Here is a 16,155-nt window from a genome sequence, read left to right on the forward strand (position 1 = left end):
AGGGCCGATCAGGAATAATGGAGGGAACTTGTGCCTGGAGTCAGAGGAAGTAGGGGAGGTTCTTAATGAATACTTTGCTTCAGTATTCATTGATGAGAGGGGCCTTGATGTTTCTGAGGACAGCGTGAAACAGACTGACAGAACAGGTTGATATTTTGGAAGGAGGATGTGCTGAAAATTTTGAAAAACATAAGGATAGACAAGTCCCCTAGGCCAGATGGGATATACCCTATGTTACTACAGGAAGTGAGGGAAGAGATTTCTGTGTCTTTGGCAATGATCTTTGCGTCCTCACTGTCCACTGGAGTAGTGCCAGATGGTTGGAGGGTGGCAAATGTTATTCCCTTGTTCAAGAAAGGGAGTAGAGATAACCCTGGGAATTACAGACCAGTCAGTCTTACATCTGTGGTAGGCAAATTATTGGAGAGGACTCTGAGAGAAAGGATTTATGATTATTTGGAAAAGCATAGCTTGATTAGAAATAACTAGCATGGCCTTGTGAGGGGCAGGTCATGCCTTACAAACCTTATTGAATTCTTTGGAGATGTGACAAAACACGTTAATGAAGGTAGAGCAGTGGATATGGTATATATGAATTTTAACAAGGCATTTGATAAGGTTCCCCATGATAGGCTCATTCAGAATGGAAGGAGGCATAGGATAGAGGGAAATTTGGCTGTCTGGGTACAGTATTGGCTGGCCTATAAAAGACAGAGGATTCTAGTAGATGGAAAGTATTCAGCCTGGAGCTCAGTGTGCAGTGGTGTTCCGGAGGAATCTGTTTTGGGACTTCTGCTCTTTGTAATTTTTATAAATAACTTGGATGAGGAAGTGGAAAGATGGGTTAGTAAATTTGCAGATGATGTGAAGGCCGGTAGATTTTGTGGATGGTATGGAGGGCTATTGGTGGTTGCAAGCCAATGTCAAGCCGGTGTTCTTCTCTGACCACTGCCTCCTGCTGGCCGACTGTCACCTACAGGACGAGCAGCGGGCTGGTAAGGGAACGTGGAAGCTGAACACAAAGCTGTTGACCCCAGGAAACATTGAGGAGCTCAAGAGGGACTACACAGGTTGGAGAACCGTGAAGCCCCTCTTTGAGTCCCCAGCGGACTGGTGGGAAACAGTAAAAGGGAACATCAAGAGGTTCTTCATCCTCAAAGGAGTTCAGGAGGTGAGAGAGAGGCGGGGAAAACTGTCCCAGCTCCAGGAAAGTATGCAGAACCTGCTCCTGCTGCAGACGATGGGGGTCGATGTCACGAAGGACCTCAAGGAGGTGAAGGGCCAGCAAGCCTCGCTCTTTGCCTCAGAGGCCTCCAAGATAATCTTCCGGTCCAGGGTCCGCTCGGTGGAGCGGGACGAGACGTGCTCATGTTTCTTCTTCCAGAAGGTGCAGAAAGAGAGCTCTGTGCTCAGCAGCCTGGAGGAAGAAGGTGGCTCGGTAACGTCATCTCAGGCTGATGTCATGAGGATCAGTAAATCCTTCTACGCCAGTCTGTATGACGCGAAGCCGACCGACAGCGCGGCCTCCCAGTCGTTCCTGTCCTCTATCACGGAGGTCTTAGACGACAGAACACGGGAGAGGCTGGACCAGCTGACCAAGGCCCTCCAAAAGAATAAAACTGCCAGAAGCGACGGCCTACCGGTCGAGCTCTATTCTGCTCTGTGGGATGTGTTTGGCCAGGACCTGCTGGAGGTGTATGTCAGTATGCTTCGGGCAAGTACCATGAGTGAATCCATGAGGAAAGGCAAGCGGAAGGGGGAGAGGGAGGAACTCAAAACTTGGAGACAAATCTCACTGTTGAATGCGGATTACAAAATTCTGTCAAAGGTAATCGCCAACCGGGTCAGGTCTGCTCTAGGGTCGGTGATTCACCCTGACCAAACCTGTGCTGTACCGGGCAGGAAGATCACTGAGAGTCTCGCACTCCTCAGAGATACGATCGCCTACGTGCAGGACAGAGGGTTGAACACCTGCCTGATCAGCCTGGACCAGGAGAAAGCCTTTGACAGGATATCACACAGCTATATGAGAGATGTTCTCTCCAAAATGGGCTTTGGGGAGGGAATCTGCAATTGGATCAGACTGCTCTACACCAACATTGTCAGTGCAGTCTCAATCAATGGGTGGGAATCAGATAGCTTTCCAGTCAGATCTGGAGTCAGGGAGGGCTGCCCTCTCTCTCCTGCCTTGTTTGTGTGCCGCATAGAGCCATTTGCCGAGTCCATCAGGAAGGATGCGAGCCTGAGAGGGGTGACTATTCCTGGCAGCGGGGGCCTGCAGGTTAAGGCCTCCCTGTACATGGATGACGTTGCCGTTTTCTGCTCGGATCCACTGTCCGTGCGCAGACTCGAGCATATGTGATCAGTTCGAACGGGCCTCGGGGGCCAAGGTAAACTGAGGCAAGAGCGAGGCCATGCTCTTCGGGAACTGGGCCGACCAATCCTCGATCCCCTTCACCGTCAGGACCGACCACCTGAAGGTGCTGGGTACTTGGTTCGGGTGGGCTGGGGTGTGCGCCAAGTCTTGGAAGGAGCGTATCAGCAAAGTGAGGCAGAAACTGGGCAGATGGAAGCTACGGTCGCTCTCCATCGTGGGAAAAAACCTGGTCATCAGGTGTGAGGCACTGTCATTGCTATTATACGTGGCACAGGTCTGGCCTATTCCCAGAACCTGTGCCGCTGCAGTCACCCGGGCCATCTTCCAGTTTATATGGAGGTCAAAGATGGACCGGGTCCGAAGGGACTCGCATACAAAGATCTGGGCAACGGGGGAAAAAATACACCCAATGCCACCCTCACCCTGATGGCCACCTTTGTGTGTGGCTGCATCAAGCTGTGCGTGGATCCCCGGTACGCAAACACCAAGTGTCACTACGTACTGAGGTTCTACCTGTCCCCGGTGTTGCAAAGGATGGGCCTGGCCTCGCTGCCGCGGAACGCTCCGAGTAGTTGGACCGTTCCGTATCACCTGTCCTTCGTGGAGAAGTTTATGAAGAAAAACACCTTTGACCACAAGTCCATCAGGAAGTGGTCAGCACGTAGTGTCCTTGAGACCCTTCGGGAAAAGGAGAGGGCGGATCTTATCGAGCGGTTCCCTGAGCAGACTGTCAAAGCCATTTGGCAGAATGCCTCATCGCCAGAACTTTCCAACAAGCACCAAGACATGGCTTGGCTGGTGGTGAGAAGGGCTCAGCCTGTGAGATCCTTTATGCACGCCCAGACTCTCAGCCGCACCGCACGCTGCCCTCGAAGCGGCTGCGGGGTGGACGAAACTGTCACACACCTCCTTCTGGAATGTGCCTATGCAGAGAAAGTCTGGAGAGGAATGCAGTGATGTTTGTCGAGGTTCGTCCCGAGCAGCGCCGTGACGCGGGACTCCGTGCTCTACGGCCTGTTCCCCGGGACGCACACCGAGACGAACATCAACTGTGCCTGGAGGATCATCAACTCGGTGAAGGACGCTCTCTGGGCGGTCCGAAACCTGTTGATCTTCCAGTTAAAGGAGTTGACCCCGACTGAGTGTTGCAGACTGGCACATTCCAAGGTCCAGGACTACGTTTTGAGGGACGCGCTGAAGCTTGGGGCAGCTGCCGCCAAGGCGCGGTGGGGAAAAACCACCTTGTAACATCTGCCTGCCTAAAGAAGAACAGGGGGCCCAAGGAGTCATTTGGGCTCTGCTGACGCCTCAGCTAAAAATGTAATCGTACAGACCTGTAAATAGGAATGGTAACTCTGTTTCAATATGCAAACAAATGGAATGTTTACATATGTATGGCATGTCCAACTGTACAGACCATTAAAGTATTTTATGAATAAAGTATATTTTTGAAATTGAAAAAAATGGGACATTGACAAGAAGCAGAACTGGGCTGATAAAGTTGCAGATGGAGTTCAACCTGGAAAAGTGTGAAGTGATTCACTTTGGAAGGTTGAATTTTATTGCAGATACAGGGTTAAAGGTAGGATCCTCGACAGTGTAGAGGAACAGAGGCGTGGGATTGATGGTGATCTAGCAGTTTGGATCAGAACTGGGCTAGCTGAAAGAAGACAGAGGGTGGTTGTTGATGGGAAATATTCATCCTGGAGTTCAGTTACTAGTGGGGTACTGCAAGGATCTGTTTTGGGTCCACTGTTGTTTGTCATTTTTACAAATGACCTGGATGAGGGCATAGAAGGTTGGGTTAGTAAATTTGTGGATGACACTAAGGGTCAGTAGAGTTGTGCATAGTGCCGAAGGATGTTGTAGGTACAGAGAGACATAGATAAGCTGGAGAACTGGGCTGAGAGGTGGCAAATGGAGTTTAATGCAGAAAAGTGTCAGGTGTAAGATAATCAGAGAGTTAGATAGGTTGGACAGTGAGAGCCTTTTTCCTCAGATGGCAATGACTAGCACGAGGGGACATGGCTTTAAATTGAGGGGTGATAGGAGTCAGAGGTAGTTTCTTTATTCAGAGAGTTGTAGGGGTGTGGAAAGAACTGCCTGCAACAGCAGTCGACTCTCCAACTTTAAGAGCATTTAAATAGTCTTTAGACAGGCATATGGATGAGATTAGAATGGTGTAGGATAGATAGGCATCAGATTAGTTTCACAGATTGGTGCAACTTTGAGGGCCAAAGGGCCTGTATTGTGCTGTAATGTTCTAAGTCCTATGTTTATGTTCATAATGAAAACACAACTGAAGTAAAAAAGACTGCAGCTTTTCCCGTACCGATTCCTGTTCAAATGACTGGGAATCTGAGGTAAAAACTGGGAAACTAGGAGCTCATCCACTCCGTCCATTTCCTTTTCCTTTTCTCTCACTTTTTTCTTCTCTTTTATGTTTCTTTTTCTCTTCTCTCTTCTTTCTTCTCCCAGCCACAGATCCAGCCTAGAAGGGCAAACTCCTGGTCTGGTATAGCGGCCTCCCCCCATGCTGTGACCTAGCAAGGCAGCCTCCCGGTCTGGAATGGTTGTCTCTTGGCCTGGCAATCTCTCAGTGTCAGTGTCTTGGCATGGCATGGCCTCAGTGCGGACTTCTGATTTTGAGGTTTTTCCTGATGTGCAGTCCCACCATGGCTAAGCACTTAAGAAAGTGTAATGTTTGAACTTACAGCTTTATTTCTTTATTTTCCACTTAAGCGATGTGTAACTTTTAACCTTATTTCATATGTTTTATGTAATATTGTAATTACTGCAATGTTCAACATTTTGTTCTTTCTAATTTGTTCTTAAGATTCTGTACCTGGATACTTGTATTAAAGCTAGCACCGTGTGGTGACATTAAACTGTATTCTTGTACTTGAGTACACATGACAATAAAATTAAAATTAAAAAATCAAATCAAGATCAAATCAAATCAGAATTATGTGATAGGAACAGACTTGGTGAGCAAACCAGAACAAGTTGCAACATTTTAATCGCTGTTGAGATTGTGTAAAAATACATTCACCCTAACACTGTCCGAAGGGCAGAGAGAATGGAAAGGTTGATGCAGCAGTGAAAACTGTCAAAGGAATCATAAGGAAATTGAGCCAACCCAGCACTGACATATACAAGGTAATCCTAGAGTGGAGAGGCATTCGTACTGTAGGGCATGGGAAGTAGTCTAAGACAAAGTCATGCCAAGCACAAAACACTCTTCCAATTGCGATAAAACTGCTGAAGATTGAAGTCGTAATTGGCATGAGTGAAAGCCAAATTTAATTCCAACAACACTGCTAAACCATTGCCAGAATTGAGATGCATTCAGGGTACAAATGTTCAATGACCTCAGCAAAAGCCAATTTGGAACCTACATGGCTACATAAAGTAGTTGTCACCTCGCTCGTACAGGGTGGGATTGAACAACAGAGGCCTTTAAAAGTGAGGTAGCTATAGTTCAATGTCTATGTCTATTCCTATGAGAGTGAATGGCAAGGTTGGCAGGAATAGGAATACCTAGATGACAAGAGCTATTGAGGCTTTGATCAGAAAAATGAAGGAGGCAAGGATCAGGTACAAATAGCTGGGATCAAGGGAATCCCAGGAGGTATATAGAGGATACAGGAGTTTACAGAAGAAGGAAATCAGGAGGGCAAAAAGGGAGTACGAGATAGCCTTAGTGGAGAAGGTTAGGATGAATCCAAAAAGTCATAGAGTCCTATAGAACGGAGATAAGCCCTTTGGTCCAAACTGGTCCATGTCGTCCTATTTTCTTGCACTAGGCCCATATCTTTTTACACCTTTCCTATCCATGTGTTTGTCCAAATGCCTTTTAAATGTTGTTACTACATTCACCTCAACCACTTCCACTGGCAGCTCATTACATATGCGTACCACCCTCTCACCTTAAACTGATGCCCTCTAGTCCTCGGTTCCCCACCCCTGGGAAAAGACTGAATTCATTGATCCTATCCATGCCTCTCACGGTCTTATACACTTCTCTAAGTTGTCCCCTTAGTCTCCTGTGCTCTAAAGAAAAATGTCCTAACTCGTCCAACCTCTCCTAAAAAAAATCAGATCATAGAGTCCTGGCAATATCCTTGTAAATTTCTTTCCGCACTCTTTCCAGTTTAATAACATCCTTGTGACCAAAACTGAACACAATACTTCAAGTGTAGCCTCACCACTGCCCTACAAAACTGCAACATAATTTCCCAACTTCTATACTCAATGGTCTGACTGAAGGCCACTATGCCAAAAGCCTTCTTCACTGCCTTGTCTACCTGTGACTCCACTTTCAGAGAACCGTGTACCTAAATTCCAAGGTCCCTCTGTTCCACTACGCTCCTTAAGCCTTACCGTTCACCATGAAACTCCTACCTTGATTTGACTTTCCAAAATGCAAGACCTCACACTTATCTATATTAAAGTCCATTTGCCATTTCTCAGCTCTCTTCCCCAAATGATCAAGATCCTGCTGAAATTTCTGACAACCTTTCTCACTGCCCATGATACCGCTTATTTTAGCGTCATCTGCAAACTTACTAACCATGCCTTGTACATTCTCATCATTATCATTGATTTCGATAACAAACAGCAAAGGGCCCAGCACTGACCCCCGAGGCACATCACGAATCACAGGCTTCCAGTCCGACAAGCATCCTTCCACTATTACCCTCTGCTTTCTGCCATCAAGCCAATTTTGTATCCAATTTGCAAGCTCGCCCTGGACTCCATGCAATCTAACCTTCCGGAGCAATTTACCAATTGGAACTTTATCATAGGCCTTACTGAAATCCATATAGACTATGTCTACCACCCTGCCTTCGTCAACCTTCCTGGGCACTTCCTGAAAGAACTCTAACAAATTTGTGAGTCATGATCTCCCTCACACTCATTGATCATGTAAAATTGAAAGGACACTTGTCAGCCTGGAGGTCTGTGACTAGTGGAGTGCCTCGGGGGTCAGTGCTGGGCCCATTACTGTTTGTTATCGAAATCAATGATTTGGATGAGAATATACAAGGTATGATTAGTAAGTTTGCAGATGACACTACAATAGGCAGTATCATGGACAGTGAGGAAGGTTTTCAGAAATTACACAAGGATCTCGATCAGCTAGGGAAGTGGGCCATGAAATGGCAAATGGAGCTTAATATAGATAAGAGTGAGGTCTTGAATTTTGGAAAGTCAAATCAAGGTAGGGATTTCATGGTGAATGGTAGGGCCTTAAGGAGTGTAGTGGAGCAGAGGGACCTTGGAGTTCAGGTACACGGTTCTCTGAAAGTGAAGTCACAGGTAGGCAGGGCAGTAAAGAAGGCTTTTGGCACACTAGCCTCTAGTCAGGCCATTGAGTATAGAAGTTGGGAAATTATGTTGCAGTTATGTAGGACATTAGGGAGGCCACAGTTAGAATATTGTATTCAGTTTTGGTCACCTTGTTATAGTAAGGATGTTATTAAACTGGTAAGAGTGCAGAGGAAATTTACAAGGACTGGACTCAATGGTCTGAGTTACAGGGAGAGGTTGGACAAGCTAGGACTTCTTTTTTTCTTTAGACCATAGGACACTGAGGGGGGATTTTATCAAAGTGTATAAGATCATGAGAGGCATGGACAGGGTGAATGCTTTTTCCCATGGCTGGGGAATCAAGGACTAGAAGGCATCAGTTTAAAGTTAGAGGGGAAGGAATAAAAGGGAACTGAGGGGCAACATTTTACACAGAGGGTGGTACGCATATGTAATAAGCTGCCAGTGGAAGTGGTTGGGGCAGGTACATTAACAACATTGAAAAGGCATTTGGACAGATACATGGATAGGAAAGGTGTAAAAGGATATGGGCCAAGTGCAGGGAAATGGGGTTACCGTGGATGGACAAGAATCTTGTTGGCATGGAGCAATTTGGGCCAAAGGACCTGTCTCCATGCTGTAGGATTCTATGAATCTATGACTAAGCCAATCTACTGATCATTTTCTCTGGAATTCACCCAATTCCTCCATCGCCAACTGCCTGACTCACCAAATCCCTCACCCCCATGACCACTCACTCAGTGTATCCTAAACTTTTTCTGCAATCACTTGACCACTTCCTCTGAGACTCATTTAATCCCCATCACACCTGGTCTCCGATCACAGAGTTTGGGATCAGATGACTTCCTTATTACTCATTCTAAGAATCAGCTGACACCAATTCTAGGACAAGTCTGATTCCCTAATCACTTATTTGGAGACACAAATTATTTTCTAGTGACTCATTCTGACACAGATCCAATCCCTCAATCACTCACTCCAAACTTGTCCAATTCAAAATCATTTAATGCAAAATCTACTCAAACCCCTGTAACCCCCAGTGTACTCTTTGGTACCCTCCCCCACCCTCCTCTCTGACCTATCACCTCCATCCCACCCCCATTCACCTATTGTACTCTATGCTACTTTCTCCCCACCTCCATCCTCCTCTCATTTATCTCTCCACCCTGCAGGCACTCTGCCTCAATTCCTGATGAAGGGCTTTTGCCCGAAACATCGATTTTCCTGGTCTTCGGATGCTGCCTGAACTGCTGTGCTTTTCCAGCATCACTCTAATCCACTCACTGATTCCCCCCCATTCCTGATCAGTCTCAGACTAAAAGATTTCACAACACACTTGCTCCAAGACTCAGCACTCTTCTGATCACCCAATTCCAGAGGCGAGGTGACTGTCCTTGACATTAAGGTTACATTTGATGCAAGTGTAGAATCAAGGAGTTGTAATAAAACCAGACTCAGTGCAATCAGGGGAAACCTCTTCATTGGTTAGAATCATACCTAGCACAAAGGAAGATGGTTGTGATTATAAGAGGTCAATCATCTCAGCTCCAGGACACCTCCTGGGGTAGTGTCAAGACAATACCATAACCTGCTGTTTCATCAATAACCTTTCCCCCATCATAAAATCAGAAGTGAGGATGCTTGTTAATGATTAGACTATTAGACATTTGTGATTCCTCAGGTACAGAAGCCTTCCATGTCCAAATCCAACAAGGCTTGTACAATATCTGGCTTTGGGTTGACCATCTACAAGGCACAAATCAGGAGTGTGATGGAATACTGTCCACCTACCTGAATGAGTGCAGCTCCAAAAACACTCGAAGCTTTGCATCACCTGGGACAAACCAGCTCATCAAAGCTCCTGAGACAATGCTTTCCAAACCCATGACCACCATCATCTAGAAGGACAAGGGGAGCAGATACATGGGAATATAACCTTCTGCAAGTTCCCTTCTAAGCCACTCACCATCCTGACATGGAAATACACCACTGTTCCTTTAATATCCCTGGGTCAAAACCTGAGAACTCTCTCTGTAATAGATCTGTAGTGATTGTGCACTATTGAAATGTACCTATATGGACTGCAGCATTGCAAGAAGGCAGCTCACCTCCATTTTCTCACAGGCAATTTGGCATAGAAAAAAATTGCTGGCCAAAGCAACGATGCCCACATACCATGACTGAATAAAAAGAGATGACGACTGTGGTCCAGTATTACTTAAAGAAACCTGTCACAGCCAAAGTTTAGCAGTGTAAATGGAAAAAAATCATACACAGTGAAAAGTTTCAATCTAGAACAATCCTACCTACAATCATTCCAATCTCACAGTTAGGATGCTCATAAGCACAAGACATCATAGTTCCCACCGTGTCATTCAGAAGTGCCACAATGTCTAAATCCAACTCCTAGAAGCAACAAAACAGAAATCATGACAAGTTTCAGTAATCAGCAGATTTTCTGTTCATGAACAACAGTTTTCCATAATACTCACTCCATTTCTTGTAATAGCTTCTTTCAACAGAGAAATAACTTCCTGTCCTTCCACACCAGTGGCAGTGAAGCCTTTGGTCCAGCTAATAAGAATGCCCTAAAATCACAATACATTCATTTCACAAACTGTCTGTGGATATATAGGAATAAAATACACGTTTGTGTAAAATAACAATAATGCTGTACCAATTTGGAATGTAGCAATACATTAATCTAATTTCACATCAGGAGGTGGGAAACGCACATGTGGGATCTTTTAATGAGTTCATAAGAGAGAGGAACAGAAGCAGGTATTTGAGTCTATCAAGTCTGCTCTGCCATTCAGTGAGATCATAGTTGATCATTTCCACTTCTGTGCCTTGTTCCAATAACCCTTGGTTCCCTTACTAAGTAAAAATCTATTTATCTCAGTCCTCAATATACTTAACAATACAATCTCTACAACCATCTGTGACCAAGAATTCCATAATGACACATTTTCTTTTTGCCTCTTTCCTTTTTTTAAGAAGGCAGTTTAATTTGCTGTTCTCCAATCCTCTGGGGCTTTCACAGAATCTAATGATTCTTGGAATGTTACTACCAGCGCACTTATTACCTCTGTACCTACTTCCTTAAATGTCCAAGGATGCAACCTATCATTTCCAGGAGACCAATCAGCCTTTAGCCCCACCAGTTTCCCAGTAGGTTTTCTCTTATGCAAGTTTTTGTTTATCTCCTCCTCTCTTTCGTATTTTTGGAATGCTATTAGTGTGTTGTACCATAAAACTGACGCAAGGTATGTAATCAACTCTGCCATTTGGAAGGTGCTGTCTAAGGATCGTTGGTAAATTTCTGCAGTGCATCTACTGCTGCTACTGAGCGCCGGTGGTGGAGGGATTGAATATTTGTAGATATGGTGCCAGTCAAGGAGGTTGCTTTGTTCTGGATGGTTTCAAGTTTCTTGAGTGTTGTTGGAGCTGCACCCATCCAGGCAAGTAGGGAGTTTCCATCACATTCTTGACTTGTGCTTTGTAGATGGTGGATAGACTTTGGGGTGTCAGGATGGGAGTTACTCGCCACAGTATCCCTAGTCTCTGACTTGCTCTTGTAGTCACTGTGTTTATGTGGTGAGTCCAGTTGAGTTTCTGGTCAATGGTAACCCCAAGGATGTTGACAGTGGGGGATTCAGTGATGGTAATACAGTTGAATGTCAAGGGACAGTGGCTAGAGTGCTTTTCATTGTCTGGTATTTGTGTGGCACGAATGTTACTTGCCACTTGTGGCCCAAGCCTGGATATTGTCCAGATCTTGTTACATTTGAGCACGGACTGCTTCAGTATCTGAAGAACCACAAATGGTGCTAAACCACGAATGGTGCAATCATCAGCGAACATTCCGACCTCTGGCCTTATGACAGAGAGAAGGTCGTTGATGAAGCAGCTGAAGATTGTTGGGTCTAGGACTCTACCCTGAGGGACTCCTGCAGAGGTATCCTGGAGCTGAGATGACTGACCCTCCACAACCACAACCACCTTCCTTTGTTCCAGGTATAATTCTAACCAGTGAAGTATTTGCCTCGTGATAGCCACTAATTCCAGTTTTGCCAGGGCTCCCTGATGCCATACTCAGTTGATTATGGCCTTGATGTCAAGGGCTGTCACTCTCACCTCCCCTCTGGAATTCAGCTGTTTTGTCCATGTTTGAACCAAGGCTGTAATGAGATCAGGAGCTGAGTGATCTTGGTGAAACCCAAACTGGGCATCACTGAGCAGGTTATTGCTGAGCAGGTGCTGTTTGATATCATTGTTGATGACCCCTTATATTACTTTACTGATGGTAAAGAGTAGACTGATTGGGCGGTAATTGGCTGGGTTGGATTGGTCCTGCTTTTTGTGTACAGGACATGCCTGGGTAGTTTTCCACATTGTTGGGTAGATGCCAGTGCTGTAACTATACTGGAAGAGCTTGGCTAAGGGAGGGGCACGTTCTGGCGCACACGTCTTCGGGCCTATTGCCTTTGCAGTATCCAGTGCCCACAGTCGCTTCTTGATATCACGTGGAGTGAATTGAATTGGATGGAGACTGGTATCTGTGAAACTGGGGACCACTGGAGGAGCCCAAGATGGATCATCCACTCAGTACTTCTGACTGAAGGTTGTTGCAAATTCATCAGCCTTATCTTTTGCACTGATGGCTCCTCCGTCATTGAGGAGGGGGATATTTGTGGAGCCTCCTCCTCCAGTGAGTTGTTTAATTGTCCACCAACACTCACAACTGGATGTGGAAGGACTGTAGAGCTGAGATCTGATCCATTGATTGTGGAATCGCTTAGCTTTGTTTATCACTTGCTGTGTATGCTGCTTACTACACAAGTAGTCCTGTTTGGTAGCTTCACCAGGTTGACACCTCATTTTTAGGTATGCCTGATGTTGCTCCTGGTTAATCCCCTGGCTTAATGGTAATGGTTGAGTGGGGGATATGCCAGGCCATGAGGCTGTAGATTGTGCTGGAGTACAGTTCTGCTGCTGTTGATGGCCCACGGTGCTTCATGGATACCCAGTCCTGAGCTGCTAGATCGGTTTGAAGTTTGTCCCATTTACCACCGTGATAGTGCCACACAACACGATGGAGATTATTCTCAATGTGAAGACAGGACTTCATCTCCACAAGGACAGTGCAGTGTCGCTTTTACCTATACTGTATGGACAGATGCTTCTGCAACTGGCAGATTAGTAAGGATGAGGTCAAGTATGTTTTTATCCTCTTGTTGGTTCCTTCACCACCTGCTGCAGACCCAATCTAGCAATTATAACCTATAGGAATCGACCTGCTGCCGAGCCCCTCTTGGTGGTGGGACATTGAAATCCCCATCCAGAGGACATTTTGCACCCTTGCCACCCTCAGTGCTTCCTCCAAGAATTGTTCAACACGGAGGAGGACTGATTCATCTGCCAAAGGAGGACAGTACATGGTAACCAGTAAGAGGTTTTCTTGTCCACTTTTAACTTGAAGCCATGAGACTTCATAGGATCCAGAGTCAATGTCAAGGACTCCCAGGGCAACTCCCTCCCGACTACATACCACTGTGCCACCACCTCTGCTGGGTCTGTCCTGTCGGTAGGATAAGACATATCCAGGGATGGTAATGGTGGTGTCTGGGGTGTTATCTGTAAGGTACGATTCCGTAAGAATGACTATGGCAGGCTGTTCCTTGACTAGTCTGTGAGACAGCTCTCCCAATTTTGGCACTAGCCTCCCGATGTTGGTGAGGAGGACTTTACATGGGCAACAGGGCTGTTTGTGTTTTTGCCGTTGTCTTTTCGAGTTCCAAGGCTGATGCCAGGTGGTCTGTCCGGTTTCATTGTTTTGTTGTGACTTTCTATCGATTGATACAACTGAGTGCCTTACTAGGCCATTTCAGAGGGCAGTTAGGAGTCAACCACATTGCTGTGGCTCTGGAGTTGCATGTAGGCCAGACCAGGTAAGGATGGCAGATTTCCTCCACTAAAGGACATTAGTGAACCAGATGGGTTTTCTGACAATTGACAATGATTTCATGATCATCAGTCGACTCTTAATTCCAGATTTTTTTTATTGAATTCAAATTCCACCATCTGCTGTGGCAGGATTTGAACCCAAGTCCTCAGAACATAATTCTGGATTTCTGGATTAATAGTCGAGCAAAAATACTACTAGGCCATCGCCTCCCTGTTTGTGGTGTGTGTATGGAATGAGCTACCAGAGGAAATGGTGGAGGCTGGTACAATTACAACATTTAAAATGCATCTGGATGGGTATGTGAATGGGAAGGATTTATTGGGATACGGGCCAACTGCTGGAAAATGGGGCTAGATTAGGTTGGGATATCTGGTCAGGATGGACGAGTTGGACTGAAGGGTCTGTTTCCATGCTGTATATCTCTATGACCTGTGACTCCATGATGACCCTCATGGTTTATGATCACCACACACTCTTTTTCTTTCATTTAGATTTTTAAAACATTCCCAACACACCCATGTATTCTTCCCTGTGGCTATGACTCTGGATTAGTTCTGTTCTCTGCTATGTTGCAATGGTTGGTTTTTCTCCCCATCCTAGGATCCTTCTCGCCCTGGGATAAATCTTTGTTTTGAGTCACAACAATTGTCCTAAGCATCTGCCGCTGTTCATCAATTGGTTTTTCCGCCAATTTCCTTTCCCAGTTCACTTCAGCCAACTCTTCTCTCATTCCATTGTAATTCTTTAAGTTTATCACAGTTATTTCTGACTCAGGTTTCTCACACACATAGAACATAGAACAGTACAGCACAGAACAGGCCCTTCAGCCCACAATGTTGTGCCGACCATTGATCCTCATGTACGCACCCTCAAATTTCTGTGACCATTTGCATATCCAGTAGTCTCTTAAATGTCCCCAATGACCTTGCTTCCACAATTGCTGCTGGCAACGCATTCCATGCTCACACAACTCTCTGTGTAAAAAATCCGCCTCTGACATCCCCTCTATACTTTCCTCCAACCAGCTTAAAACTATAACCCCTCATGTTAGTCATTTCTGCCCTGGGAAATAGTCTCTGGCTATCGACTCTATCTATGCCTCTCATTATCTTGTATACCTCAATTAGGTCCCCTCTCCTCCTACTTTTCTCCAATGAAAAACGTCCGAGCTCAGTCAACCTCTCTTCATAAGATAAGCCCTCCAGTCCAGGCAGCATCCAGGTAAACCTCCTGTGAACCCTCTCCAAAGCATCTACATCTTTCCTATAATAGGACGACCAGAACTGGACGCAGTATTCCAAGTGCGGTCTAACCAAAATTTTATAGAGCTGCAACAAGATCTCACGACTCTTAAACTCAATCCCCCTGTTAATGAAAGCCAAAACACCATATGCTTTCTTAACAACCCTGTCCACTTGGGTGGCCATTTTAAGGGATCTATTTACCTGCGCACCAAGATCCCTCTGTTCCTCCACACTGCCAAGAATCCTATCCTTAATCCTGTACTCAGCTTTCAAATTCGACCTTCCAAAATGCATCACCTCGCATTTATCCAGGTTGAACTCCATCTGCCACCTCTCAGCCCATCTCTGCATCCTGTCAGTGTCCCGCTGCAGCCTACAATAGCCCTCTATACTGTCAACGACACCTCCAACCTTTGTGTCATCTGCAAACTTGCTGACTCATCCTTCAATCCCCTCATCCAAGTCATTAATAAAAATTACAAACAGTAGAGGCCCAAGGACAGAGCCCTGTGGAACACCACTCACCACTGACTTCCAGGCAGAATATTTTCCTTCTACTACCACTCGCTGTCTTCCGTTAGCCAGCCAATTCTGTATCCAGACAGCTAGGTTCCCCTGTATCCCATTCCTCCTGACCTTCTGAATGAGCCTACCATGGGGAACCTTATCAAATGCTTTGCTGAAGTCCATATACACCACATCCACAGCTCGACCCTCATCAACTTTTCTAGACATATCCTCAAAGAACTCGATAAGGTTTGTGAGGCATGACCTGCCCCTCGTAAAGCCGTGTTGACTGCATTTAATCAAGCCATGCTCTTCCAGATGGTCATAAATCCTATCCCTCAGAATCCTTTCTAACATCTTGCAGACAACAGACATGAGACTTATTGGTCTGTAATTTCCGGGGATTTTCCTATTTCCTTTCTTGAAGAGAGGAATTACATTTGCCTCGCTCCAGTCCTCAGGTATGACTCCAGTGGAGAGCGAGGATGCAAAAATCTTCACAAGTGGCGAAGCAATTGCATTTCTCGTTTCCCAAAGCAGCCGAGGACAAATCTGGTCTGGGCCTGGCCAGCACATCATGTTCAGCACATCAGCTTCCTCTATCTCTATCCATTCCAGCATTCACACCTGCTCTTCAAAGTTTTCATTCACTACAAAGTTTGTTTGTTTCGTAAAGACAGAAGCAAAAAACTCATTTAGGGCTTCCCCTATCTCCTCAGACTCCA

At 45.7% G+C, this 16,155-nt stretch overlaps 1 protein-coding gene across 1 annotated transcript in view; it reads right to left on the bottom strand.

Moving 5' to 3' along the window:
* Positions 1-16,155, bottom strand: part of LOC122544108 (hexokinase-1-like) — a 261,171-nt gene that overhangs the window by 133,034 nt on the left and 111,982 nt on the right. The window contains exons 12-13 of the mRNA XM_087999152.1: positions 10,204-10,299; positions 10,018-10,117 (exon numbers count right to left, since the gene is read on the bottom strand). Coding sequence (XP_087855278.1) covers positions 10,018-10,117; positions 10,204-10,299 — 196 coding nt within the window. The remainder of the gene's footprint in view (positions 1-10,017; positions 10,118-10,203; positions 10,300-16,155) is intronic.

This window comes from Chiloscyllium plagiosum, unplaced genomic scaffold, assembly GCF_037043375.1.
Source record: "Chiloscyllium plagiosum isolate Xiang-an unplaced genomic scaffold, Cpla_swu_hap1 HiC_scaffold_22, whole genome shotgun sequence".
Lineage (NCBI taxonomy): Eukaryota > Metazoa > Chordata > Chondrichthyes > Orectolobiformes > Hemiscylliidae > Chiloscyllium > Chiloscyllium plagiosum.